Below are 26,114 nucleotides of genomic sequence, written 5' to 3' on the forward strand. Positions count from 1 at the left end.
TTCCAGTGTCCATGGGACTTAAATCCGCCCAGGTTAAATCAGTTGCGACCGATCAGCGTCTCCTGCGGCGCTGAGATTTGGATGTTCCCGGCACACACTCTGATTTGCTGCAGCTGCAGCCGTCCGCCACCATGTAGGTGTGCTGCACCTTGGAGCCATTATCACAGATCAGCTCCACCTGCTTCTGACTGGTCGAGGTCTCCCTGCAACACTCACACTCTTGCATCATCTTGTTGGCAACAGACGAATATCTACACAAACACAAACACACACAGATGAGCATAAAGGGTTCTGTCTGGTCTGCTGGTTTACAGATGAAGTAAATAACTTGACTCACATGGACGAGCTTCCACAGTGACCAGCGCAGGAGGTCATGTTGACGGGCTGTGCACTCTTACAGTTGTCAACCTCGATGACCTCCGTCTTATACTGGACATCACACACACTCCGTATCTTGCCTGGAACACACACACAGAATAGGTGAGATTTTAGAGATGAACAGAAACACGTGATGCACAGTCCACTCTGAAAACATGATTAGATGGTACTGTATTATTAGACTCCATCACACTTACAGGATTTACAGCATCCATTGGCGTCAGTTGTCTCTGTGCCCTGGTGGAGGAAGGAGATATGTTAGAGAGTATTGATTTAGTGGCTGGGGCACTGACAGAGGGGAAGGAGGTCACCGGCTGTAGGGGTCTGATCAACTCACAGGTTCACAGTCCAAGGGGTTAAATGGAGGACAGCTGGTCTTGGTCTCTTTGGTAACAAACTGTCCATCGATTTTCTCACAGGTGTACTTCACGCACTTGTCATCGGTAGGTATGTATGTGTCACTGACCTGTAGCAGCAGGAGAGGCAGCAGAATGAGACAGAGTCATCTTTGTTAAAGGGGAAATCATGTTGAGTTAAAGCTGTGCCCTCAGCAAACAACACAGACTATGATGAAGTGGATAACACAAAGATGTAAAATAAATATAAATAAATACATGAAATATGAAAATAAATGTGAAGCACATGAGAAAATAGAATATGTAAAAAATAAATAAACGCAAGATTATGAGTTATACTGTTCGTTAGAGTAAATAAATCATGGAAGTGATGTGTGGTCAGTTATGGTGAGAGGCTACAGTGAGTCATGTGTTCAACACTCCCACACACAGTTTACTGACCTCAATAACTTGCGTGGTGTTGTCCGGTGTAGTGACAATACAGCTCTTCTGAACGCAGGTGCCGCAGCACTTGTCAGGTGCAACCTGATATTCATAACCCTGAAGACAGAGAGAGAGAGGGAGAGTGTGTTTGAGTGTGTGTTCAAACCACATTTAGTCACTGTAAAACTCAGATTATCGTCCACATTTGAAATATTTATCCCTGTCTTTAGTGGTTTTAGTCAGTGAAAAAACTTCCGACATCTTGCTACAACATAACTTTCCTGATACAGAACTGCATAGTATATGAACATACTTCACTGTGCTAAACAGTGGATGGGTCAGAATGAACTTACTTTGTTGCAGTTTGTGTCGCAGACTACAGGTTTGCAAGTAATGATGTTAAGTTTGGTGACAGGATCCATTTTGGGGCCACAGTAACATTCCTGGCAGGGTCCCGGTTGGAAGGGCTGTCCTGTTGGTGCTGCTGTTGTTCCAGATGGTGCCACCGTTGTACCTGCAGGTGCCCCTGTTCCTGATGGTGCTGCTGTTGTACCCGATGGTGCACCTGTTCCTGACGGTGCTGCTGTTGTACCCGATGGTGCACCTGTTCCTGATGGTGCTGCTGTTGTTCCAGATGGTGCCACCGTTGTACCTGATGGTGCACCTGTCCCTGATGGTGCACCTGTTCCTGATGGTGCTGCTGTTGTTCCAGATGGTGCCACCGTTGTACCTGATGGTGCACCTGTCCCTGATGGTGCACCTGTCCCTGACGGTGCACCTGTTCCTGATGGTGCACCTGTTCCTGACGGTGCTGCTGTTGTACCTGATGGTGCACCTGTTCCTGATGGTGCACCTGTCCCTGACGGTGCACCTGTTCCTGATGGTGCTGCTGTTGTACCTGATGGTGCACCTGTTCCTGACGGTGCACCTGTTCCTGATGGTGCACCTGTTCCTGACGGTGCACCTGTTCCTGACGGTGCTGCTGTTGTACCTGATGGTGCACCTGTTCCTGATGGTGCACCTGTCCCTGACGGTGCACCTGTTCCTGACGGTGCTGCTGTTGTACCTGATGGTGCACCTGTCCCTGATGGTGCACCTGTTCCTGACGGTGCACCTGTCCCTGATGGTGCTGCTGTTGTACCTGATGGTGCCCCAGTTCCTGATGGTGCTGCTGTTGTACCTGATGGTGCACCTGTTCCTGATGGTGCACCTGTCCCTGACGGTGCTGCTGTTGTACCTGACGGTGCACCTGTCCCTGACGGTGCACCTGTTCCTGACGGTGCACCTGTCCCTGACGGTGCACCTGTTCCTGACGGTGCTGCTGTTGTACCTGACGGTGCACCTGTTCCTGACGGTGCTGCTGTTGTACCTGATGGTGCACCTGTTCCTGACGGTGCACCTGTTCCTGACGGTGCTGCTGTTGTACCTGATGGTGCACCTGTTCCTGATGGTGCACCTGTTCCTGATGGTGCTGCTGTTGTACCCGATGGTGCACCTGTTCCTGACGGTGATCCTAATAGTGTTGTTGATCGTGTTCCTAATGGCGAGCTTGATGGTGCTGGCAGTGGAGGTTCTGTCGGTGTTGGTGATGTGGGTATCTTGGCACCGGGCTGTAGAATCACACATGGGTCAAACATCAGTTCAGTCTCGAATAAGTATAAATAAACCAACAAGTGTGAGGTTCCATTGACTCTATCACACAACAGTGTGTATTTTGTGGTAAAAATAAATGTTTACATGTTGGTCTTTACAATAAGTTCTTTGCTGTTCTTTGTAGCATGGTGACTTAAAAAACTTGCATAATGGACCTCGTAAGTTAAATACAGTTTCCTCAGAAACCTTTTGTAGTAGTAGTTGTTTACTCCACGCCAGAGGTTAAAAAGACAAAACCAACAAAAACAAAACCAACATAGCAGAGTCAATGTGAACCTGAGCAAACAGGAAAAATAGCACCTTGAAGCTGCACCGGAGGCTCTTTGTCCTACGCTTCTTCTTTTACTACCACTCCTGTTTAATGACTATATGTAACCATTGCAACCACGTGTCAGTGAAGAGAGGATCCTCTATGTCACTTGTATCATTCTGGTCCTGTCTCTTTCTGTTTGTCATGTTTGATGACTGATAAGGTTCAGTTTCTGCCTCAACAAAGAAACATACAGTATGTCTTTGGATTTAGTTACTGTGTCTCTCTGCACAAAGACCCAGGCTGCTCTTGAGTTCCTGCCTATCACCTGTACCCTCATCTAACCCCACAGCAGAGATGGAGGTAATTTCCCCTCCACTCTGCAGAACCTTTATTCTATTGAAGTAAATGACGCGTAGATCAACTTGTTCTACCTGGAGCCTCCTCCCTGTTGCATCTACTGACAGATATGTTTATGAGTTTGAACTGTTTGCTTACCTTGTACTCATTCATTTCATAGACACACACACCTTTAGGAACTGTTGGGACAAATAAAGAGACACTATTAGATTTAGAAAATATGGTATTTCTCTGTTACATTTGCATATACTCTACAGAATGTAATTCTAAACAGCAGAGTCACGTACCGCACTCATAGGACTGGCAGCAAATGCCGTTAGTGGCTTTGAGTCCAAAGCCCAACGGGCAGGTGATGGGAGCAGGACACTGGTTTACGTTGCATTCTGTCAGGACAGAGGTCACAGGTTAAAAAATGAACATGACTAGAGTCACCAGCCCATTATACATGTCAATCAATAAGGACTTCTGCGCAGTGTAACAGGTGTTTAAAGCCCATAATACCACAAGAAAAGATTTTTTCACCTCAGAAATTACATTTATCTGTGTGCATTGTTCTATTAGTTAAGTTTCTCTCTTTTTTTTTTTGCTCGTCCTCTGGAACAGCTCCTGAAAAAGATCAGCTTCAAACTCTCTGCTGTTATAAACATGTAACCGTTCTACTATATATATATCTACTACTGTATATACTATACTACTATATATATATATATATATATATATATATATATATATATACTGTATATTGGAGAATCAACAGCTTAGACACTGTGACTTACCACATGACTGTGTTGCGCAGCAGCCACTTGTCTTGTTAACCAGCTGCTGGCCGGGCTCACTGCAGCTTGGGGTCTGTTCTGTGGGGCACTCGATGGGCTCACAGTGGACGCTAAAAGAGTCACACGTGCAGATGTTGCAACCACTTTCCCATGAGTCACCAGGCTGGTGAGGAGACAGGAACTAGGTCAGACACACAGCTCGAGGTTTGCTAGTGGCCATGGTCGTGTGTTTTATTCAGAGCTCTCACCTGTTTGGGTTTTCCATCAGGTCCAACACACACCTCTGAAATCCGCAAAACAGTGTTTGTAGATTTGTAACTGTGACACTTAATATTCAGTCAAGAAAAGTAGTTTTTTTTGTTTGTTTTTTTAATGTAGGATGTCTTCTTACCACAGGTGGGAACACACATGTCATCAACTGTGTTGAATAAGGTGGTGCCTTTAGGACAGAAGCAGCCCTCCTTAGTGCTGTCAGCCTGGAACTTCTTGTTGTATCTGATGTTGGAAATAAAACCACTTGTTATTACAGCGGTGAGCAGGCTTGAAATTGATTTACAGACTTTCACACATCAATTTCAACTAATAATAATATATATAGTGTATGTAAATGCTGTTATATATCTTTAAGAGTGCAGCCAAGTCTCTATCTCTGACAGGTTTGCTTTGAATTACACGTCTACCACATCAAAATCTGTCCATCTTTCATTACTGACCACCGTGTGAGAACATGAATCAGTAAAATTATGCATAATATACATATTGTTATTAAGACATAGTCTACTTCACCTGTCGTTGCATGTCGGCTCCACAGTGGGGCCACAAGCCATGTACACTTTGTTGCTTGGACACTTGTGCTCTATCAGACAGAGATACGTTTATGCACACATTCTTGAAGTCCATACAACTACTGTGATATCTTACACTGTTCATTTGTCTTACCACACAGTCCATCAGTAGCATTCCTCCAGTCCACACAGATTCCTGCATTAGCGCATTCAGTGGCGTAGGCCTCCAGGCTGGAGCAGCTGTTATTGCTCTTACAATTGTCCACTACACAAGATGTCACAAATGGCGCTGAAGAAATGACTTTGCTGCACTCCTCAAAAACACTAGAGGGGACATACACAATGCAAAAAAGAAATCAAACAACCATTCACTAAGTGACCTGAAAAATATCTTGACTGCTTCAACACACTTCCATCAGTCCCACAGTTGGCACTGGTCTGGCCCACACCGAACACACCTGATCTAAACAAAATCACTGGCTGCCAATATTTGTCAAGTCTTAGTCACTGTGAAGATGACCTCACCTGCTGGTTAGGAGACCACAGATGGCAGGTTTGCAAACAGGTGTTGATGTTGGTAGTTGTGAAGTGGTCCTGGATGGTGCAGCCGTAGTTGGCTGTGTTGTGGGGGTGACACAGGATGTGCCTGGGACATGCCACTGGCCAGCAGAGTCTGGGCAGCTTTCCACCTGGCCGTTGGGAGAGCGGCAGTCGTTGTTCTGTGAGTTGTCACAGGTTCCTGGAAAAGGAGAGGCAGCAGGTTGAAGGAAGAGCTAGCCACACCAGTGGATTTGTTTATGGACAAGTGCATATTTTACATAGTATGTGTGGTGTATTAATGTAATGATTATTTTAATTTCTGTGCTCCTGTGCATTCTGGTAGTGATAGTGGTGCAGTTCTTTCAGTTGCCCTTTGAGTATTAGTAGCACAGACTGTGCTTTTAATTTCTTTCATTCCACGATTTGGCAAACACAAGGTCCCTGATTATAGTCAGGGTGCAGATCAAGAGTTAAATGTTCAGGTAACTCACCACATTGTCCTTCAGTGTTCCCCTCAAAGAGGGATTTGGGGATATCAATGCTGAATGAGGCGCCCCTGTAGATCACCTTTGCGCTAATTTCTGTTATCTCCAATGTGGTCACCATATTCGTGCCAGTGAGGCGCAGGACAGAATTGCTATAGGCTGGATAGATACGTTTCTGATTCACATACACCTGCGGGATGAGGAGACAAAACATATTCAGAAAAGACTGTGAACAAATTTTAATTATTAAGTTAGTGCTTGAAAAAATACTTAATCAAGTGAGAGACTGACTCTAAATTAACAGATAATTTACGTTGTTTCTTACCGCATTAGTTGCTGTGCCTGATGTGTTCAACTGAGTCAGAACGACCTTGTAGGATCTATATATAACAATGAGAGACTGGGGGCAAAATGAGCTGTCTGAAGGATTGCAGTCATGGTTATTTACCATAATAGTCAAGTTATATTTAGTAATTATCTCTTTGACCAGGTAGTAGGTGCAATTCTGGTCGAAACTGTATGAATTTCCATCAAATGTCTTGTAATGAGATCCACCCCAGACACTGCACACACCTGCAGGAGAGATTAAGGTCATAAACTATGATAGGGACAAAACATCAAGATCACTATTAATTTGCACTTAGTACCTACTACACAATCACATCTAGTGACGTGTTTCTTTAGTAGTTAAAGCTAATTTGGAGAGATTTAGCAGTTAGTCAGATTCTGGCTGTGAATTCACTGAAAACTGCAGCATACATTTTCAAACCCTTTTCTTTGTAAATGTTTTTAAATGTCTTTTATAGGGCCTATGTTTTACAGTCAATAGTCTTAGCACATGGACACCATATTCTCTGTTGAATATTAAAACAAAAAGTCATCTGTATTGAAAGTTCGTTTTTTCAACTCACATTCACATTCGTAATGGAAGCAGCACCCATCATCCACTTGGATAGGCTTGCGTCCGTTGGCACAGATGGGTTGTTGCACTGTGGGACAGGGAGTGTGCATTTCTGTGACCTTGCCATTAGTGCATTCAGCTGTAGTGCAGTTGTCAACCTTCCAGGTTTCACCATTCTGGATGGGGACGAGCAAACAGCACATCACATAGGAAAGCATGGGTATGTGAACAGTAAACAGTTTTATGGGATGCATCATGCAGAGCGTTACTTTTGTGAAACTGGTTTTGCGCCACACCCAATACTGTATGTCAGGAATGTGTCAAATGTACTTTCAGGCTCCTCCCTAGACTATTTACTGTCCAATAATGGAAAACCTGGTATAGCACTAAAATAAACCTGCACAGCAGGAAAAAAACTGTTTCAGAAAAGTGCCACAGGTATTTCTGTTGCAGTACATCAAAGATGTTACTGGTTAAATACATTGGTCTTGTGGAAATACTATGATGAATGAATGACCCACCTTTCTTGGTGGATTCAGGTTATTGCAGTCCAGTGTTGTCGTAGATTTGATTGTTGATGGAATGGTTGTTGGTGTTGTAGGGGGAGGAATAGTGGTGGTGGGAGTAACAGAGCTTGAGGTTGTGCCCTTTGTAGTACTGCTAAACACTGCAGTGGTAGAACTAGCAGTTGTACTAGGTATCGGTGTTGTGGGACATGGACGGCTCTCTGTCACAATCTCACAAGATGCATTGCAATATGCAACATAACAATACCCAGCGCCATCAGTGACATTGTACACCAAGTCCCCTGTGAAAAACAACACGCACAAAATTAACAGAGTTTAAAGAATACTGATTCACAAAATAAATATATCCAATGTGAACGAGTATGATGGCACCATGGTCCAACTTATTACATCGCATTATGAAATGTGTCAAAGAACACATGGTTGATGGCTTACTGGTACACATGGACTAGTTCTCAATAACAGAGTGATTAAGGAACTATGTATTAATAAAGTAGAAAAGTTATCATAGTTCAGGGCAGAGAGGTTATCAATAATAACATAAATAAGTGAAAAGGTTGATAAAGTTATGGTGGGGAAAATAATGGGACATTCACTTTGAGAAGGAGTTAAAACGATCACAGTTCATCCACGCCACCTCCCCACAATAAATCAAAAGGGCAAGTAAAAATGAAAGTGGAGATTACCTACCAGGATTATGAGAAGTTCCATTCACAACACAGGCACATACTGTTGGAGATGTTGTTTCGACAGTTGTAACTGTAGTTCCCTTAGTTGTAGGAGGAGGTGCCTTAGTGGTGGCCGTACTAATTGATGGTGTTGATGTTATCACTGTGGTTTCGGCACTTGTTGTTGAGACAACAGGCACTGAGGTTGTAGTTTCAACAACAGCTGTTGTAGAGGTGGTCACTGGGCCAGTTGTGGTTTTAGGTGGTTTTGTTGTTTCAGCACTGACTGTTGTTTCCTCTGATGTTGTTTCAACAGTTGTAACTCCCTTAGTTGTAGGAAGAGGTGCCTTAGTGGTGGCCGTACTAATTGATGGTGTTGATGTTATCACTGTGGTTTCGGCACTTGTTGTTGAGACAACAGGCACTGAGGTTGTAGTTTCAACAACAGCTGTTGTAGAGGTGGTCACTGGGCCAGTTGTGGTTTTAGGTGGTTTTGTTGTTTCAGCACTGACTGTTGTTTCCTCTGATGTTGTTTCAACAGTTGTAACTCCCTTAGTTGTAGGAAGAGGTGCCTTAGTGGTGGCTGTACTAATTGATGGTGTTGATGTTATCACTGTGGTTTCGGCACTTGTTGTTGAGACAACAGGCACTGAGGTTGTAGTTTCAACAACAGCTGTTGTAGAGGTGGTCACTGGGCCAGTTGTGGTTTTAGGTGGTTTTGTTGTTTCAGCACTGACTGTTGTTTCCTCTGATGTTGTTTCGACAGTTGTAACTCCCTTAGTTGTAGGAAGAGGTGCCTTAGTGGTGGCCGTACTAATTGATGGTGTTGATGTTATCACTGTGGTTTCGGCACTTGTTGTTGAGACAACAGGCACTGCGGTTGTAGTTTCAACAACAGCTGTTGTAGAGGTGGTCACTGGGCCAGTTGTGGTTTTAGGTGGTTTTGTTGTTTCAGCACTGACTGTTGTTTCCTCTGATGTTGTTTCGACAGTTGTAACTCCCTTAGTTGTAGGAAGAGGTGCCTTAGTGGTGGCCGTACTAATTGATGGTGTTGATGTTATCACTGTGGTTTCGGCACTTGTTGTTGAGACAACAGGCACTGAGGTTGTAGTTTCAACAACAGCTGTTGTAGAGGTGGTCACTGGGCCAGTTGTGGTTTTAGGTGGTTTTGTTGTTTCAGCACTGACTGTTGTTTCCTCTGATGTTGTTTCGACAGTTGTAACTCCCTTAGTTGTAGGAAGAGGTGCCTTAGTGGTGGCTGTACTAATTGATGGTGTTGATGTTATCACTGTGGTTTCGGCACTTGTTGTTGAGACAACAGGCACTGAGGTTGTAGTTTCAACAACAGCTGTTGTAGAGGTGGTCACTGGGCCAGTTGTGGTTTTAGGTGGTTTTGTTGTTTCAGCACTGACTGTTGTTTCCTCTGATGTTGTTTCGACAGTTGTAACTCCCTTAGTTGTAGGAAGAGGTGCCTTAGTGGTGGCCGTACTAATTGATGGTGTTGATGTTATCACTGTGGTTTCGGCACTTGTTGTTGAGACAACAGGCACTGAGGTTGTAGTTTCAACAACAGCTGTTGTAGAGGTGGTCACTGGGCCAGTTGTGGTTTTAGGTGGTTTTGTTGTTTCAGCACTGACTGTTGTTTCCTCTGATGTTGTTTCGACAGTTGTAACTCCCTTAGTTGTAGGAAGAGGTGCCTTAGTGGTGGCCGTACTAATTGATGGTGTTGATGTTATCACTGTGGTTTCGGCACTTGTTGTTGAGACAACAGGCACTGAGGTTGTAGTTTCAACAACAGCTGTTGTAGAGGTGGTCACTGGGCCAGTTGTGGTTTTAGGTGGTTTTGTTGTTTCAGCACTGACTGTTGTTTCCTCTGATGTTGTTTCGACAGTTGTAACTCCCTTAGTTGTAGGAAGAGGTGCCTTAGTGGTGGCCGTACTAATTGATGGTGTTGATGTTATCACTGTGGTTTCGGCACTTGTTGTTGAGACAACAGGCACTGAGGTTGTAGTTTCAACAACAGCTGTTGTAGAGGTGGTCACTGGGCCAGTTGTGGTTTTAGGTGGTTTTGTTGTTTCAGCACTGACTGTTGTTTCCTCTGATGTTGTTTCGACAGTTGTAACTCCCTTAGTTGTAGGAAGAGGTGCCTTAGTGGTGGCCGTACTAATTGATGGTGTTGATGTTATCACTGTGGTTTCGGCACTTGTTGTTGAGACAACAGGCACTGAGGTTGTAGTTTCAACAACAGCTGTTGTAGAGGTGGTCACTGGGCCAGTTGTGGTTTTAGGTGGTTTTGTTGTTTCAGCACTGACTGTTGTTTCCTCTGATGTTGTTTCGACAGTTGTAACTCCCTTAGTTGTAGGAAGAGGTGCCTTAGTGGTGGCCGTACTAATTGATGGTGTTGATGTTATCACTGTGGTTTCGGCACTTGTTGTTGAGACAACAGGCACTGAGGTTGTAGTTTCAACAACAGCTGTTGTAGAGGTGGTCACTGGGCCAGTTGTGGTTTTAGGTGGTTTTGTTGTTTCAACACTGACTGTTGTTTCCTCTGATGTTGTTTCGACAGTTGTAACTCCCTTAGTTGTAGGAAGAGGTGCCTTAGTGGTGGCCGTACTAATTGATGGTGTTGATGTTATCACTGTGGTTTCGGCACTTGTTGTTGAGACAACAGGCACTGAGGTTGTAGTTTCAACAACAGCTGTTGTAGAGGTGGTCACTGGGCCAGTTGTGGTTTTAGGTGGTTTTGTTGTTTCAGCACTGACTGTTGTTTCCTCTGATGTTGTTTCGACAGTTGTAACTCCCTTAGTTGTAGGAAGAGGTGCCTTAGTGGTGGCCGTACTAATTGATGGTGTTGATGTTATCACTGTGGTTTCGGCACTTGTTGTTGAGACAACAGGCACTGAGGTTGTAGTTTCAACAACAGCTGTTGTAGAGGTGGTCACTGGGCCAGTTGTGGTTTTAGGTGGTTTTGTTGTTTCAGCACTGACTGTTGTTTCCTCTGATGTTGTTTCGACAGTTGTAACTCCCTTAGTTGTAGGAAGAGGTGCCTTAGTGGTGGCCGTACTAATTGATGGTGTTGATGTTATCACTGTGGTTTCGGCACTTGTTGTTGAGACAACAGGCACTGAGGTTGTAGTTTCAACAACAGCTGTTGTAGAGGTGGTCACTGGGCCAGTTGTGGTTTTAGGTGGTTTTGTTGTTTCAACACTGACTGTTGTTTCCTCTGATGTTGTTTCGACAGTTGTAACTCCCTTAGTTGTAGGAAGAGGTGCCTTAGTGGTGGCCGTACTAATTGATGGTGTTGATGTTATCACTGTGGTTTCGGCACTTGTTGTTGAGACAACAGGCACTGAGGTTGTAGTTTCAACAACAGCTGTTGTAGAGGTGGTCACTGGGCCAGTTGTGGTTTTAGGTGGTTTTGTTGTTTCAGCACTGACTGTTGTTTCCTCTGATGTTGTTTCGACAGTTGTAACTCCCTTAGTTGTAGGAAGAGGTGCCTTAGTGGTGGCCGTACTAATTGATGGTGTTGATGTTATCACTGTGGTTTCGGCACTTGTTGTTGAGACAACAGGCACTGAGGTTGTAGTTTCAACAACAGCTGTTGTAGAGGTGGTCACTGGGCCAGTTGTGGTTTTAGGTGGTTTTGTTGTTTCAGCACTGACTGTTGTTTCCTCTGATGTTGTTTCGACAGTTGTAACTCCCTTAGTTGTAGGAAGAGGTGCCTTAGTGGTGGCCGTACTAATTGATGGTGTTGATGTTATCACTGTGGTTTCGGCACTTGTTGTTGAGACAACAGGCACTGAGGTTGTAGTTTCAACAACAGCTGTTGTAGAGGTGGTCACTGGGCCAGTTGTGGTTTTAGGTGGTTTTGTTGTTTCAGCACTGACTGTTGTTTCCTCTGATGTTGTTTCGACAGTTGTAACTCCCTTAGTTGTAGGAAGAGGTGCCTTAGTGGTGGCCGTACTAATTGATGGTGTTGATGTTATCACTGTGGTTTCGGCACTTGTTGTTGAGACAACAGGCACTGAGGTTGTAGTTTCAACAACAGCTGTTGTAGAGGTGGTCACTGGGCCAGTTGTGGTTTTAGGTGGTTTTGTTGTTTCAGCACTGACTGTTGTTTCCTCTGATGTTGTTTCGACAGTTGTAACTCCCTTAGTTGTAGGAAGAGGTGCCTTAGTGGTGGCCGTACTAATTGATGGTGTTGATGTTATCACTGTGGTTTCGGCACTTGTTGTTGAGACAACAGGCACTGAGGTTGTAGTTTCAACAACAGCTGTTGTAGAGGTGGTCACTGGGCCAGTTGTGGTTTTAGGTGGTTTTGTTGTTTCAGCACTGACTGTTGTTTCCTCTGATGTTGTTTCGACAGTTGTAACTCCCTTAGTTGTAGGAAGAGGTGCCTTAGTGGTGGTCGTACTAATTGATGGTGTTGATGTTATCACTGTGGTTTCGGCACTTGTTGTTGAGACAACAGGCACTGAGGTTGTAGTTTCAACAACAGCTGTTGTAGAGGTGGTCACTGGGCCAGTTGTGGTTTTAGGTGGTTTTGTTGTTTCAGCACTGACTGTTGTTTCCTCTGATGTTGTTTCGACAGTTGTAACTCCCTTAGTTGTAGGAAGAGGTGCCTTAGTGGTGGCCGTACTAATTGATGGTGTTGATGTTATCACTGTGGTTTCGGCACTTGTTGTTGAGACAACAGGCACTGAGGTTGTAGTTTCAACAACAGCTGTTGTAGAGGTGGTCACTGGGCCAGTTGTGGTTTTAGGTGGTTTTGTTGTTTCAGCACTGACTGTTGTTTCCTCTGATGTTGTTTCAACAGTTGTAACTCCCTTAGTTGTAGGAAGAGGTGCCTTAGTGGTGGCTGTACTAATTGATGGTGTTGATGTTATCACTGTGGTTTCGGCACTTGTTGTTGAGACAACAGGCACTGAGGTTGTAGTTTCAACAACAGCTGTTGTAGAGGTGGTCACTGGGCCAGTTGTGGTTTTAGGTGGTTTTGTTGTTTCAGCACTGACTGTTGTTTCCTCTGATGTTGTTTCGACAGTTGTAACTCCCTTAGTTGTAGGAAGAGGTGCCTTAGTGGTGGCCGTACTAATTGATGGTGTTGATGTTATCACTGTGGTTTCGGCACTTGTTGTTGAGACAACAGGCACTGAGGTTGTAGTTTCAACAACAGCTGTTGTAGAGGTGGTCACTGGGCCAGTTGTGGTTTTAGGTGGTTTTGTTGTTTCAGCACTGACTGTTGTTTCCTCTGATGTTGTTTCAACAGTTGTAACTCCCTTAGTTGTAGGAAGAGGTGCCTTAGTGGTGGCTGTACTAATTGATGGTGTTGATGTTATCACTGTGGTTTCGGCACTTGTTGTTGAGACAACAGGCACTGAGGTTGTAGTTTCAACAACAGCTGTTGTAGAGGTGGTCACTGGGCCAGTTGTGGTTTTAGGTGGTTTTGTTGTTTCAGCACTGACTGTTGTTTCCTCTGATGTTGTTTCGACAGTTGTAACTCCCTTAGTTGTAGGAAGAGGTGCCTTAGTGGTGGCCGTACTAATTGATGGTGTTGATGTTATCACTGTGGTTTCGGCACTTGTTGTTGAGACAACAGGCACTGAGGTTGTAGTTTCAACAACAGCTGTTGTAGAGGTGGTCACTGGGCCAGTTGTGGTTTTAGGTGGTTTTGTTGTTTCAGCACTGACTGTTGTTTCCTCTGATGTTGTTTCGACAGTTGTAACTCCCTTAGTTGTAGGAAGAGGTGCCTTAGTGGTGGCTGTACTAATTGATGGTGTTGATGTTATCACTGTGGTTTCGGCACTTGTTGTTGAGACAACAGGCACTGAGGTTGTAGTTTCAACAACAGCTGTTGTAGAGGTGGTCACTGGGCCAGTTGTGGTTTTAGGTGGTTTTGTTGTTTCAGCACTGACTGTTGTTTCCTCTGATGTTGTTTCGACAGTTGTAACTCCCTTAGTTGTAGGAAGAGGTGCCTTAGTGGTGGCCGTACTAATTGATGGTGTTGATGTTATCACTGTGGTTTCGGCACTTGTTGTTGAGACAACAGGCACTGAGGTTGTAGTTTCAACAACAGCTGTTGTAGAGGTGGTCACTGGGCCAGTTGTGGTTTTAGGTGGTTTTGTTGTTTCAGCACTGACTGTTGTTTCCTCTGATGTTGTTTCGACAGTTGTAACTCCCTTAGTTGTAGGAAGAGGTGCCTTAGTGGTGGCCGTACTAATTGATGGTGTTGATGTTATCACTGTGGTTTCGGCACTTGTTGTTGAGACAACAGGCACTGAGGTTGTAGTTTCAACAACAGCTGTTGTAGAGGTGGTCACTGGGCCAGTTGTGGTTTTAGGTGGTTTTGTTGTTTCAGCACTGACTGTTGTTTCCTCTGATGTTGTTTCGACAGTTGTAACTCCCTTAGTTGTAGGAAGAGGTGCCTTAGTGGTGGCCGTACTAATTGATGGTGTTGATGTTATCACTGTGGTTTCGGCACTTGTTGTTGAGACAACAGGCACTGAGGTTGTAGTTTCAAAAACAGCTGTTGTAGAGGTGGTCACTGGGCCAGTTGTGGTTTTAGGTGGTTTTGTTGTTTCAGCACTGACTGTTGTTTCCTCTGATGTTGTTTCGACAGTTGTAACTCCCTTAGTTGTAGGAAGAGGTGCCTTAGTGGTGGCCGTACTAATTGATGGTGTTGATGTTATCACTGTGGTTTCGGCACTTGTTGTTGAGACAACAGGCACTGAGGTTGTAGTTTCAACAACAGCTGTTGTAGAGGTGGTCACTGGGCCAGTTGTGGTTTTAGGTGGTTTTGTTGTTTCAGCACTGACTGTTGTTTCCTCTGATGTTGTTTCAACAGTTGTAACTCCCTTAGTTGTAGGAAGAGGTGCCTTAGTGGTGGCTGTACTAATTGATGGTGTTGATGTTATCACTGTGGTTTCGGCACTTGTTGTTGAGACAACAGGCACTGAGGTTGTAGTTTCAACAACAGCTGTTGTAGAGGTGGTCACTGGGCCAGTTGTGGTTTTAGGTGGTTTTGTTGTTTCAGCACTGACTGTTGTTTCCTCTGATGTTGTTTCGACAGTTGTAACTCCCTTAGTTGTAGGAAGAGGTGCCTTAGTGGTGGCCGTACTAATTGATGGTGTTGATGTTATCACTGTGGTTTCGGCACTTGTTGTTGAGACAACAGGCACTGAGGTTGTAGTTTCAACAACAGCTGTTGTAGAGGTGGTCACTGGGCCAGTTGTGGTTTTAGGTGGTTTTGTTGTTTCAGCACTGACTGTTGTTTCCTCTGATGTTGTTTCAACAGTTGTAACTCCCTTAGTTGTAGGAAGAGGTGCCTTAGTGGTGGCTGTACTAATTGATGGTGTTGATGTTATCACTGTGGTTTCGGCACTTGTTGTTGAGACAACAGGCACTGAGGTTGTAGTTTCAACAACAGCTGTTGTAGAGGTGGTCACTGGGCCAGTTGTGGTTTTAGGTGGTTTTGTTGTTTCAGCACTGACTGTTGTTTCCTCTGATGTTGTTTCGACAGTTGTAACTCCCTTAGTTGTAGGAAGAGGTGCCTTAGTGGTGGCCGTACTAATTGATGGTGTTGATGTTATCACTGTGGTTTCGGCACTTGTTGTTGAGACAACAGGCACTGCGGTTGTAGTTTCAACAACAGCTGTTGTAGAGGTGGTCACTGGGCCAGTTGTGGTTTTAGGTGGTTTTGTTGTTTCAGCACTGACTGTTGTTTCCTCTGATGTTGTTTCGACAGTTGTAACTCCCTTAGTTGTAGGAAGAGGTGCCTTAGTGGTGGCCGTACTAATTGATGGTGTTGATGTTATCACTGTGGTTTCGGCACTTGTTGTTGAGACAACAGGCACTGAGGTTGTAGTTTCAACAACAGCTGTTGTAGAGGTGGTCACTGGGCCAGTTGTGGTTTTAGGTGGTTTTGTTGTTTCAGCACTGACTGTTGTTTCCTCTGATGTTGTTTCGACAGTTGTAACTCCCTTAGTTGTAGGAAGAGGTGCCTTAGTGGTGGCCGTACTAATTGATGGTGTTGATGTTATCACTGTGGTTTCGGCACTTGTTGTTGAGACAACAGGCACTGAGGTTGTAGTTTCAACAACAGCTGTTGTAGAGGTGGTCACTGGGCCAGTTGTGGTTTTAGGTGGTTTTGTTGTTTCAGCACTGACTGTTGTTTCCTCTGATGTTGTTTCAACAGTTGTAACTCCCTTAGTTGTAGGAAGAGGTGCCTTAGTGGTGGCTGTACTAATTGATGGTGTTGATGTTATCACTGTGGTTTCGGCACTTGTTGTTGAGACAACAGGCACTGAGGTTGTAGTTTCAACAACAGCTGTTGTAGAGGTGGTCACTGGGCCAGTTGTGGTTTTAGGTGGTTTTGTTGTTTCAGCACTGACTGTTGTTTCCTCTGATGTTGTTTCGACAGTTGTAACTCCCTTAGTTGTAGGAAGAGGTGCCTTAGTGGTGGCCGTACTAATTGATGGTGTTGATGTTATCACTGTGGTTTCGGCACTTGTTGTTGAGACAACAGGCACTGAGGTTGTAGTTTCAACAACAGCTGTTGTAGAGGTGGTCACTGGGCCAGTTGTGGTTTTAGGTGGTTTTGTTGTTTCAGCACTGACTGTTGTTTCCTCTGATGTTGTTTCGACAGTTGTAACTCCCTTAGTTGTAGGAAGAGGTGCCTTAGTGGTGGCCATACTAATTGATGGTGTTGATGTTATCACTGTGGTTTCGGCACTTGTTGTTGAGACAACAGGCACTGAGGTTGTAGTTTCAACAACAGCTGTTGTAGAGGTGGTCACTGGGCCAGTTGTGGTTTTAGGTGGTTTTGTTGTTTCAGCACTGACTGTTGTTTCCTCTGATGTTGTTTCGACAGTTGTAACTCCCTTAGTTGTAGGAAGAGGTGCCTTAGTGGTGGCCGTACTAATTGATGGTGTTGATGTTATCACTGTGGTTTCGGCACTTGTTGTTGAGACAACAGGCACTGAGGTTGTAGTTTCAACAACAGCTGTTGTAGAGGTGGTCACTGGGCCAGTTGTGGTTTTAGGTGGTTTTGTTGTTTCAGCACTGACTGTTGTTTCCTCTGATGTTGTTTCGACAGTTGTAACTCCCTTAGTTGTAGGAAGAGGTGCCTTAGTGGTGGCTGTACTAATTGATGGTGTTGATGTTATCACTGTGGTTTCGGCACTTGTTGTTGAGACAACAGGCACTGAGGTTGTAGTTTCAACAACAGCTGTTGTAGAGGTGGTCACTGGGCCAGTTGTGGTTTTAGGTGGTTTTGTTGTTTCAGCACTGACTGTTGTTTCCTCTGATGTTGTTTCGACAGTTGTAACTCCCTTAGTTGTAGGAAGAGGTGCCTTAGTGGTGGCCGTACTAATTGATGGTGTTGATGTTATCACTGTGGTTTCGGCACTTGTTGTTGAGACAACAGGCACTGAGGTTGTAGTTTCAACAACAGCTGTTGTAGAGGTGGTCACTGGGCCAGTTGTGGTTTTAGGTGGTTTTGTTGTTTCAGCACTGACTGTTGTTTCCTCTGATGTTGTTTCAACAGTTGTAACTCCCTTAGTTGTAGGAAGAGGTGCCTTAGTGGTGGCTGTACTAATTGATGGTGTTGATGTTATCACTGTGGTTTCGGCACTTGTTGTTGAGACAACAGGCACTGAGGTTGTAGTTTCAACAACAGCTGTTGTAGAGGTGGTCACTGGGCCAGTTGTGGTTTTAGGTGGTTTTGTTGTTTCAGCACTGACTGTTGTTTCCTCTGATGTTGTTTCGACAGTTGTAACTCCCTTAGTTGTAGGAAGAGGTGCCTTAGTGGTGGCCGTACTAATTGATGGTGTTGATGTTATCACTGTGGTTTCGGCACTTGTTGTTGAGACAACAGGCACTGAGGTTGTAGTTTCAACAACAGCTGTTGTAGAGGTGGTCACTGGGCCAGTTGTGGTTTTAGGTGGTTTTGTTGTTTCAGCACTGACTGTTGTTTCCTCTGATGTTGTTTCGACAGTTGTAACTCCCTTAGTTGTAGGAAGAGGTGCGTTAGTGGTGGCCGTACTAATTGATGGTGTTGATGTTATCACTGTGGTTTCGGCACTTGTTGTTGAGACAACAGGCACTGAGGTTGTAGTTTCAACAACAGCTGTTGTAGAGGTGGTCACTGGGCCAGTTGTGGTTTTAGGTGGTTTTGTTGTTTCAGCACTGACTGTTGTTTCCTCTGATGTTGTTTCAACAGTTGTAACTCCCTTAGTTGTAGGAAGAGGTGCCTTAGTGGTGGCTGTACTAATTGATGGTGTTGATGTTATCACTGTGGTTTCGGCACTTGTTGTTGAGACAACAGGCACTGAGGTTGTAGTTTCAACAACAGCTGTTGTAGAGGTGGTCACTGGGCCAGTTGTGGTTTTAGGTGGTTTTGTTGTTTCAGCACTGACTGTTGTTTCCTCTGATGTTGTTTCGACAGTTGTAACTCCCTTAGTTGTAGGAAGAGTTGGCTGAGTAGTTGTTGATCCAGTTGGGTAGGTAGGTGGAAGCGTCTGTGTTATTGGGCCAATAGAAGTTGTACCTTCAACTGTTGTCACTGTGGTTACACTTGATGTAAGAGAAGTTGTTATGTTTTGAGGTTTTGTGATTAAAGTTGAAGTCTGTACTGTAGCTGTAATCACTGTTTCCTCTGATGTTGTCTGGACAGGTGTAGCTGTGGTCCCCTTAGTTGTAGGAAGAGGTGCCTTAGTGGTGGTACTAACTGAAGGTTTTGATGTCACCTCAGTAGTTTGCCTGCCTGTTGTTGTGATACCAAACACTGAAGTTGTAGATATAACAGCTGTTGTAGAGGTGGTCACTGGGCCAGTTGTGGTTTTAGGTGGTTTTGTTGTTTCAGCACTGACTGTTGTTTCCTCTGATGTTGTTTCGACAGTTGTAACTCCCTTAGTTGTCGGAAGAGGTGCCTTAGTGGTGGCCGTACTAATTGATGGTGTTGATGTTATCACTGTGGTTTCGGCACTTGTTGTTGAGACAACAGGCACTGCGGTTGTAGTTTCAACAACAGCTGTTGTAGAGGTGGTCACTGGGCCAGTTGTGGTTTTAGGTGGTTTTGTTGTTTCAGCACTGACTGTTGTTTCCTCTGATGTTGTTTCGACAGTTGTAACTCCCTTAGTTGTAGGAAGAGGTGCCTTAGTGGTGGCCGTACTAATTGATGGTGTTGATGTTATCACTGTGGTTTCGGCACTTGTTGTTGAGACAACAGGCACTGAGGTTGTAGTTTCAACAACAGCTGTTGTAGAGGTGGTCACTGGGCCAGTTGTGGTTTTAGGTGGTTTTGTTGTTTCAGCACTGACTGTTGTTTCCTCTGATGTTGTTTCGACAGTTGTAACTCCCTTAGTTGTAGGAAGAGGTGCCTTAGTGGTGGCCGTACTAATTGATGGTGTTGATGTTATCACTGTGGTTTCGGCACTTGTTGTTGAGACAACAGGCACTGAGGTTGTAGTTTCAACAACAGCTGTTGTAGAGGTGGTCACTGGGCCAGTTGTGGTTTTAGGTGGTTTTGTTGTTTCAGCACTGACTGTTGTTTCCTCTGATGTTGTTTCAACAGTTGTAACTCCCTTAGTTGTAGGAAGAGGTGCCTTAGTGGTGGCTGTACTAATTGATGGTGTTGATGTTATCACTGTGGTTTCGGCACTTGTTGTTGAGACAACAGGCACTGAGGTTGTAGTTTCAACAACAGCTGTTGTAGAGGTGGTCACTGGGCCAGTTGTGGTTTTAGGTGGTTTTGTTGTTTCAGCACTGACTGTTGTTTCCTCTGATGTTGTTTCGACAGTTGTAACTCCCTTAGTTGTAGGAAGAGGTGCCTTAGTGGTGGCCGTACTAATTGATGGTGTTGATGTTATCACTGTGGTTTCGGCACTTGTTGTTGAGACAACAGGCACTGCGGTTGTAGTTTCAACAACAGCTGTTGTAGAGGTGGTCACTGGGCCAGTTGTGGTTTTAGGTGGTTTTGTTGTTTCAGCACTGACTGTTGTTTCCTCTGATGTTGTTTCGACAGTTGTAACTCCCTTAGTTGTAGGAAGAGGTGCCTTAGTGGTGGCCGTACTAATTGATGGTGTTGATGTTATCACTGTGGTTTCGGCACTTGTTGTTGAGACAACAGGCACTGAGGTTGTAGTTTCAACAACAGCTGTTGTAGAGGTGGTCACTGGGCCAGTTGTGGTTTTAGGTGGTTTTGTTGTTTCAGCACTGACTGTTGTTTCCTCTGATGTTGTTTCGACAGTTGTAACTCCCTTAGTTGTAGGAAGAGGTGCCTTAGTGGTGGCCGTACTAATTGATGGTGTTGATGTTATCACTGTGGTTTCGGCACTTGTTGTTGAGACAACAGGCACTGAGGTTGTAGTTTCAACAACAGCTGTTGAAGAGATGGTCACTGGGCCAGTTGTGGTTTTAGGTGGTTTTGTTGTTTCAACACTGACTGTTGTTTCCTCTGATGTTGTCTCGACAGGTGTAACTGTTGTACCCTTGGTTGTGGTCAAAGGTGTTTCTGGTGTCACAGTGCTAACAGGAACTGTGGTAAATGTAAAGGGGGTTGTTGTGGGTCCAGTGGTGGTTGTAGTTATGCAGGGGTATATGTCCCTTGTTATGTTACCATTGGCACCACATTCAGCTGTAATGCAGTTTCCAAGCCCATCTGTGGTATTGTATATGGTTTCCCCATAACTGTAGGTCTTTCCATTGAAGAAGCACTTACAAGCTGCAGAAGAAGAGCATAACATATAATATGTGTTTGTGTGTATATACATACATATATATACAGTATATATATAAGGTGTGATTTGCTGTAGAGTTCTCAACGGGTTTAGCCGGCCCGACAAACCCGATGGGACCCGCGGGTTCGGGTCGAAATTATAGACCCTTTCAGAGAGTATAAACAAAGACAGGTGTTACCAAGGATACTAATTAAGGCTCCATTCCATTTAGTGTACCAGAGCGTTTTCTAATGAGCCACACCTGTCTTTGTTTATACTCTCTGAAAGTGTCTATAAGCGAAGGGTCGGACCTCGGGCTTACTTTTTTCTACTCAGTTAAAAAAAAAAAAAAAAACGGTAAAGAAAGTCTGGCTGCTGCGTGCAGCATGCATCATGGAGAGGGGCGGGGCCAGATCTCACGCCGCTGCGTGCACACCTTTAGCCTGGAGAAGAAGATGGAGTTGGTGAAAAGTAAATGTGTCGCAGGTGAATTCACCGTCGCTACTAAAGGAGTGGGGAAATCAGAGTTCTGGAAAGTGTTTGGAGTGGTGCTGGATTCTGATGGAAATTCTACAGATTATGTGAAATGCTCAAAATGCAAAGTGCTGATGAAATATGACAGCAAAAAAACAGGGTCGTCCAGCCTGAGCCGCCATACATTAAACTGTGAGCATTCGACCACCACCACGACGCAAGGGCAGCAGCAGCAATCGATGACCAAGTTCCAGGCCAAAAATGTCCCCCTCAAAACAAAACAGGCAATAAGAGAGAAATGTGTTTACATGTGCGCCAAGGACATTAGGCCATTTTATTTTGTTCAAGGAGACGGCTTCTTAGAACTTGCACAGGAACTCATAAATGTTGGTGCAACACACGGCAGAGTTGCTGCAAGCTCTGTCCTCCAATCTCCCAACAAAGTAGCAACACACTGTCGGGATTTGGCAGAGGAAAAAAGAGAAGAGTTTGTGAAGCAGGTGAAAGAGATCCTGAACAAAGGAGGAAAAGTGGGAATGTCTACAGATATGTGGACAGACGACTTTAGAAAGATTCACTATCTGTCAATAACGTGCCACTATGTTACAGAAGATTTTGAATTAATCGGAAAGAATCTCACCACGGCAAAGTTTCCCGTGGATGAGAAAAAAACAGGCGATAGAGAGAGCTTGTCAAGCTCTTGGTCACCAAGTTCAGGTTCGACCCACTATCTTTAAAAGACATTGTTTGGGATACAGACCAGGGAGCAAATGTAGTTAATGCTCTCAGTTCATATATGAGACATGACTGCATGGACCACGTCCTCAACACTGTCCTTCGCCATGGACTTGATAATGATGCAATGACGCACTGATGCAAGTGGCCCCTGACTTAGCTGAAACAGTGACAGCAGCAAAGGCGCTTGTCAAGTAGAAATGTTTTATAATATTATTAGTATCCTATTAATCCATCATTATTTCCCCATTAGTAAAGTATTACTATAATCTGAGTCTTTAGTTTGTGTTTGATTATTACTACTCATTTGTGTAACAGCGGCACGCTCTCTTATTGTCTCTACAGATATGTAAAGCTGTCGGAAATGACAAGTGGAACATATGAAAATTAATTTTTAGTAGTGTTAGTCCTTCTTCATATTATGTGTTGTGTTGGGGTCGGGATGGGGTGGAGGTGAGGGGGTAGACTCAGTGGAAGTCCGCTCATAATTCTGACATCACATTATTCCAAAAGTTACCCATTGTTCCGAAATCTCAATGTTTCGACATCCCGTTGTTCACATATGTGACTATACTAGGCATCATAAAGAAGAGAGAATGAAACACCAAAACCTGTTATTAACCAGTCCTTCCAGAAAAAGGCAGAGTTTTTTTCTGATTGTTGCGAGCAAAAATCCTTGATTATGCAGCATGTTTTCTTAAAAAATTCCATGGAATATGCGGGATATTATATATTGCAAAAACTGCGGTTTGATGAATAAGAGAAAAAAAAAGTGATTCCCCCAACAATCTGTTCTCACTAGGCCTTAATGTAAAGAGTCATTTCTAATGACCTTCTATGATAAGCAAGCATACTGCATCACAGAAAGTGCTGGGAATAATTCAAGTCTGGGTTCTGCTACAAGACATTTCAGCAGCAAAGTCGCTAATGCAGCCACAACTGAGCATTTTAGATTTGAAAATGTAGTTTCAAAGCCAGTCTGAAAAAATTGGATTCAGTTTTTCAGCAAACAGTTGGGATTAATACATCATAATCCCTAGCAACCAATGCCGTTGAATTTGTTTTGCATCTCATTTGTTGTTCACTGTGATGTGATCTACTTACACAGCTAGATGTCCAGAAACAGTATCATTAGTTGCTGTGGCCAAGAGGTATTATCGCCACCTTGAATGTGGTAGAGCAGGGTTTGAATCCCGGTGCAAACCTTGTGTTTTCACATCGTTTCCCCTGCCCCCGCTAACGCGTACCTGTTACTGTTACTTAGCAACACGGTGGCAGTGGGCGAGCACAAGTCATGATGCATTTGCATACTCATGAATATTCATAGAATCTGGATTTTTCAATGAGGGAGAAATAGTAGACGTGTTTTTGGCCTCTTCGGGAGTTCTTTTAAACAACTTTTTTGTGGGAAAACAATTTTAATCAAAAAATAGTCATAGCAGAGCATTTTTACAAATTTTAAAATGCCTCTTTAGGGGGACTTTAAGTTCTCATCTTGTTTTATTTCAGGCTTTAAAGGGACAACGAGGAGTCTGTATTTGGTTATAAAAAAAGTCTCCTATTATTGTGGATGAATCTATGTTACCCACACTTGTTAATGGGTCCATTTTCGATTAATATATCATTTTGTCTCTATCGTTTTGTTATGGTGGAAGTGCTCGGCAAACCGCCCAGCGTTTCCCACTTTCGGTTTCGCGGACGCTGCCTGGCGGGTCATGAGAATAACGCTGCCGAATCGCCGTTAATAGTCGGAAGTACACCGGTATCTGATCGTCTTCGAACCTCTCACTTTCATACTTGATGAATGAAAATATTCTTGGCAAGACGTCCGTCTTGCACCGGTCCAAGAATTTCACAGTGCGTGCGGAGGCTCATGGTAAATGTAGTGTGAAAACACTTAGCTTTCCAAAATGCCTTGTTGTCCCTTTAATAAACACATGGCTCAAACTTTAAAAAACTGTGTGTGTGTGTGTGTGTAGAGTGTAAAGTTAAATAAAATATTGTACTCACAGTTGACATCGTAGCTGCATGATATTCCAGAAACTGTACAAGAGCTTTTAAACAGAACAAAATTTAGATTAGTGCAGGTTCTTTTACATTTTGTTTAGAAAATGCAATTCTTCACATTAAGAAAAACAATAATAATTTTACTGAATCTTCATTGTCATCTGCTGAATATTGCCCAAATATAGCATTTGAAGATGATCAGTAAACAATGAGGTTGATAGCTAAGTCATGTATATGGGATTAGTATCATATTACAAGCACAACAAATGTGCTTAGAGCCAGATATTGCAACAGTCAATTTAGCAAAATACACTTTCGTAAAAGGAGGTGACAATCATGGTGATATTACACTAACTGCATGGTGTCTCCAAAGCAGTTCCTGGTCGAATTTGGGTGATGTGTCTAAAATGGTTCATCAGACATTTGTCACAGGCAAGGTAAACATCATAAAGCCTAATTTTAACCAAGAGCTGGAACTGGATATTTACTTGCTAATGGACGATCATTTGCCAAACAAGTCAGTGGTTCAGTTATGACAGCTATTGTAACAGATGCTGTGTAAATGCCACTTGCCAGATTGCTAGAACTAACTAATAAGTACTGATCTGTCATCCTTCATCCCTGAGCAGTTTGGCAAACACTGTGCAAAACCCATTGTGGTTGTTGGAGGCTTTTCAACTTTTAGGACATCTTTCCTCAGTTTTTGCAGGCCTTGATTCAACAAGTGTATTACACAGATGATAATGTAACTATGTAATCATAGTCATTCCATAAGTGCTGATATAGAGAATCACAATACTGGTAATTATATTTCCACACAACACCCTATTCTTTTAACTGTTGTTTAAAATGAATTAACAAAACATTTCCAGGAATAACACTTGAATCATGAGTGCATCTAAAGATGAAGAGAGGGAATGAACCCTGGATACTTAAGGACACCAAGGAAACATACTGACAGCAGGCTAGTGTGCAGGTCAGGAAAATGTTTGTGTTGCTTGCTTATCATTGTTAACAAACTTATATTGACTTATAACATATTGATTTCCTACAGGGTGGTAAATTCTACGATGAAGGTGCAGTGTATGAGACATACCAAGTGTAACAGTTCTCTGATGACACCTTATCACCAATGCTGTAATGGGTGCCTTTGGAATCATAGCAGCCGCACTGCTTCCAGGAAACACACTTCATGGTGTCTTCATCAAAGTAGGGCTGGGCTGGTGGACATGTTGGATAGCAGCCTGCAAATTCATAACAATATTTTGAGTATGGCAAATGATAAAATGCTTAATATAACAATTTACAATTTGCCTCTGCCTCACAAACATCCACATCGACGTGGGAGTAAGCTGCTATAAAAGACAGACAAAATAAATATGACCAGGGGGAGCTGAGGATCAAACCACCACCATCTTTTGATCAGTGGGCTACCTGCTCTACCTCCTGAGCCATGAGTCCTTATTAAAGGTTCCCAGTTTAAGGATAAAAACAAATCCAAACAAGATGTGTTAGATCAATGTGTAAACTAATTTCTCTATCTGATTCACCTTCCAGGGACGTGATGAGGTTGGAACAGTTTCCAGATGGATTTCTACAGGTCTTCATGCAGGCGGCTCCACATGGCTTATAGTGCCACTCACAACCATCAGGAGCGTTATAGTAGTCACAGAAAATAGCTAGACAAAATAGACAAAATACATATTCATTAGCAGCTGTTACTAAAGTCAGGGTGTCACGTGTGGCTAAATATAGAATTCCTGGTTTTGTTTTAGCACACGTCAATGAAGAAAAATCCTTTAGCTCATATATTCCTGGTGTGATGGTTGCCAAACTTACGGCACAGCTTTGGAGTTCTCCATCTAACACAGGCCCCAGCCTCATTACAAGCCTTGGCATAGGCAGCCACAGCAGTGCAGAAACACTCACAGTCACCGCCAGTGTCACAAGCACAAGAGTCTCTCACACAGGAATCATAGAAAGGACCAGGGTCAACCTTGAAAACATAACGTCTTTTAATAAAGGTCAAGGGTAATGAAAACACTGTTGTCCTATGTTAGTATCAGTGGTTTGAAGCCATTGG

At 43.8% G+C, this 26,114-nt stretch overlaps 1 protein-coding gene across 1 annotated transcript in view; it reads right to left on the bottom strand.

The window, feature by feature from the left end:
• Positions 1-52: 52 nt before the first annotated feature.
• LOC311008146 (mucin-2-like) overlaps positions 53-26,114 on the bottom strand; it is a gene marked incomplete at both ends in the record, with an annotated part of 38,939 nt that continues 12,877 nt past the window's right edge. Inside the window, 24 exons of the mRNA XM_084001581.1 lie at positions 53-251; positions 338-458; positions 576-615; positions 716-844; positions 1,176-1,274; positions 1,511-1,533; positions 1,664-2,767; positions 3,591-3,599; positions 3,708-3,803; positions 4,197-4,359; positions 4,445-4,479; positions 4,588-4,691; positions 4,983-5,052; positions 5,136-5,305; positions 5,507-5,720; positions 6,013-6,196; positions 6,455-6,579; positions 6,918-7,083; positions 7,642-7,715; positions 20,716-20,820; positions 24,035-24,078; positions 25,128-25,275; positions 25,582-25,710; positions 25,871-26,027. Coding sequence (XP_083857707.1) covers positions 53-251; positions 338-458; positions 576-615; positions 716-844; positions 1,176-1,274; positions 1,511-1,533; positions 1,664-2,767; positions 3,591-3,599; positions 3,708-3,803; positions 4,197-4,359; positions 4,445-4,479; positions 4,588-4,691; positions 4,983-5,052; positions 5,136-5,305; positions 5,507-5,720; positions 6,013-6,196; positions 6,455-6,579; positions 6,918-7,083; positions 7,642-7,715; positions 20,716-20,820; positions 24,035-24,078; positions 25,128-25,275; positions 25,582-25,710; positions 25,871-26,027 — 3,708 coding nt within the window. The remainder of the gene's footprint in view (positions 252-337; positions 459-575; positions 616-715; positions 845-1,175; positions 1,275-1,510; positions 1,534-1,663; positions 2,768-3,590; positions 3,600-3,707; positions 3,804-4,196; positions 4,360-4,444; positions 4,480-4,587; positions 4,692-4,982; positions 5,053-5,135; positions 5,306-5,506; positions 5,721-6,012; positions 6,197-6,454; positions 6,580-6,917; positions 7,084-7,641; positions 7,716-20,715; positions 20,821-24,034; positions 24,079-25,127; positions 25,276-25,581; positions 25,711-25,870; positions 26,028-26,114) is intronic.

This window comes from Trachurus trachurus, assembly GCF_905171665.1.
Source record: "Trachurus trachurus genome assembly, chromosome: 3".
In the NCBI taxonomy this organism is placed as follows: Eukaryota; Metazoa; Chordata; class Actinopteri; order Carangiformes; family Carangidae; genus Trachurus; species Trachurus trachurus.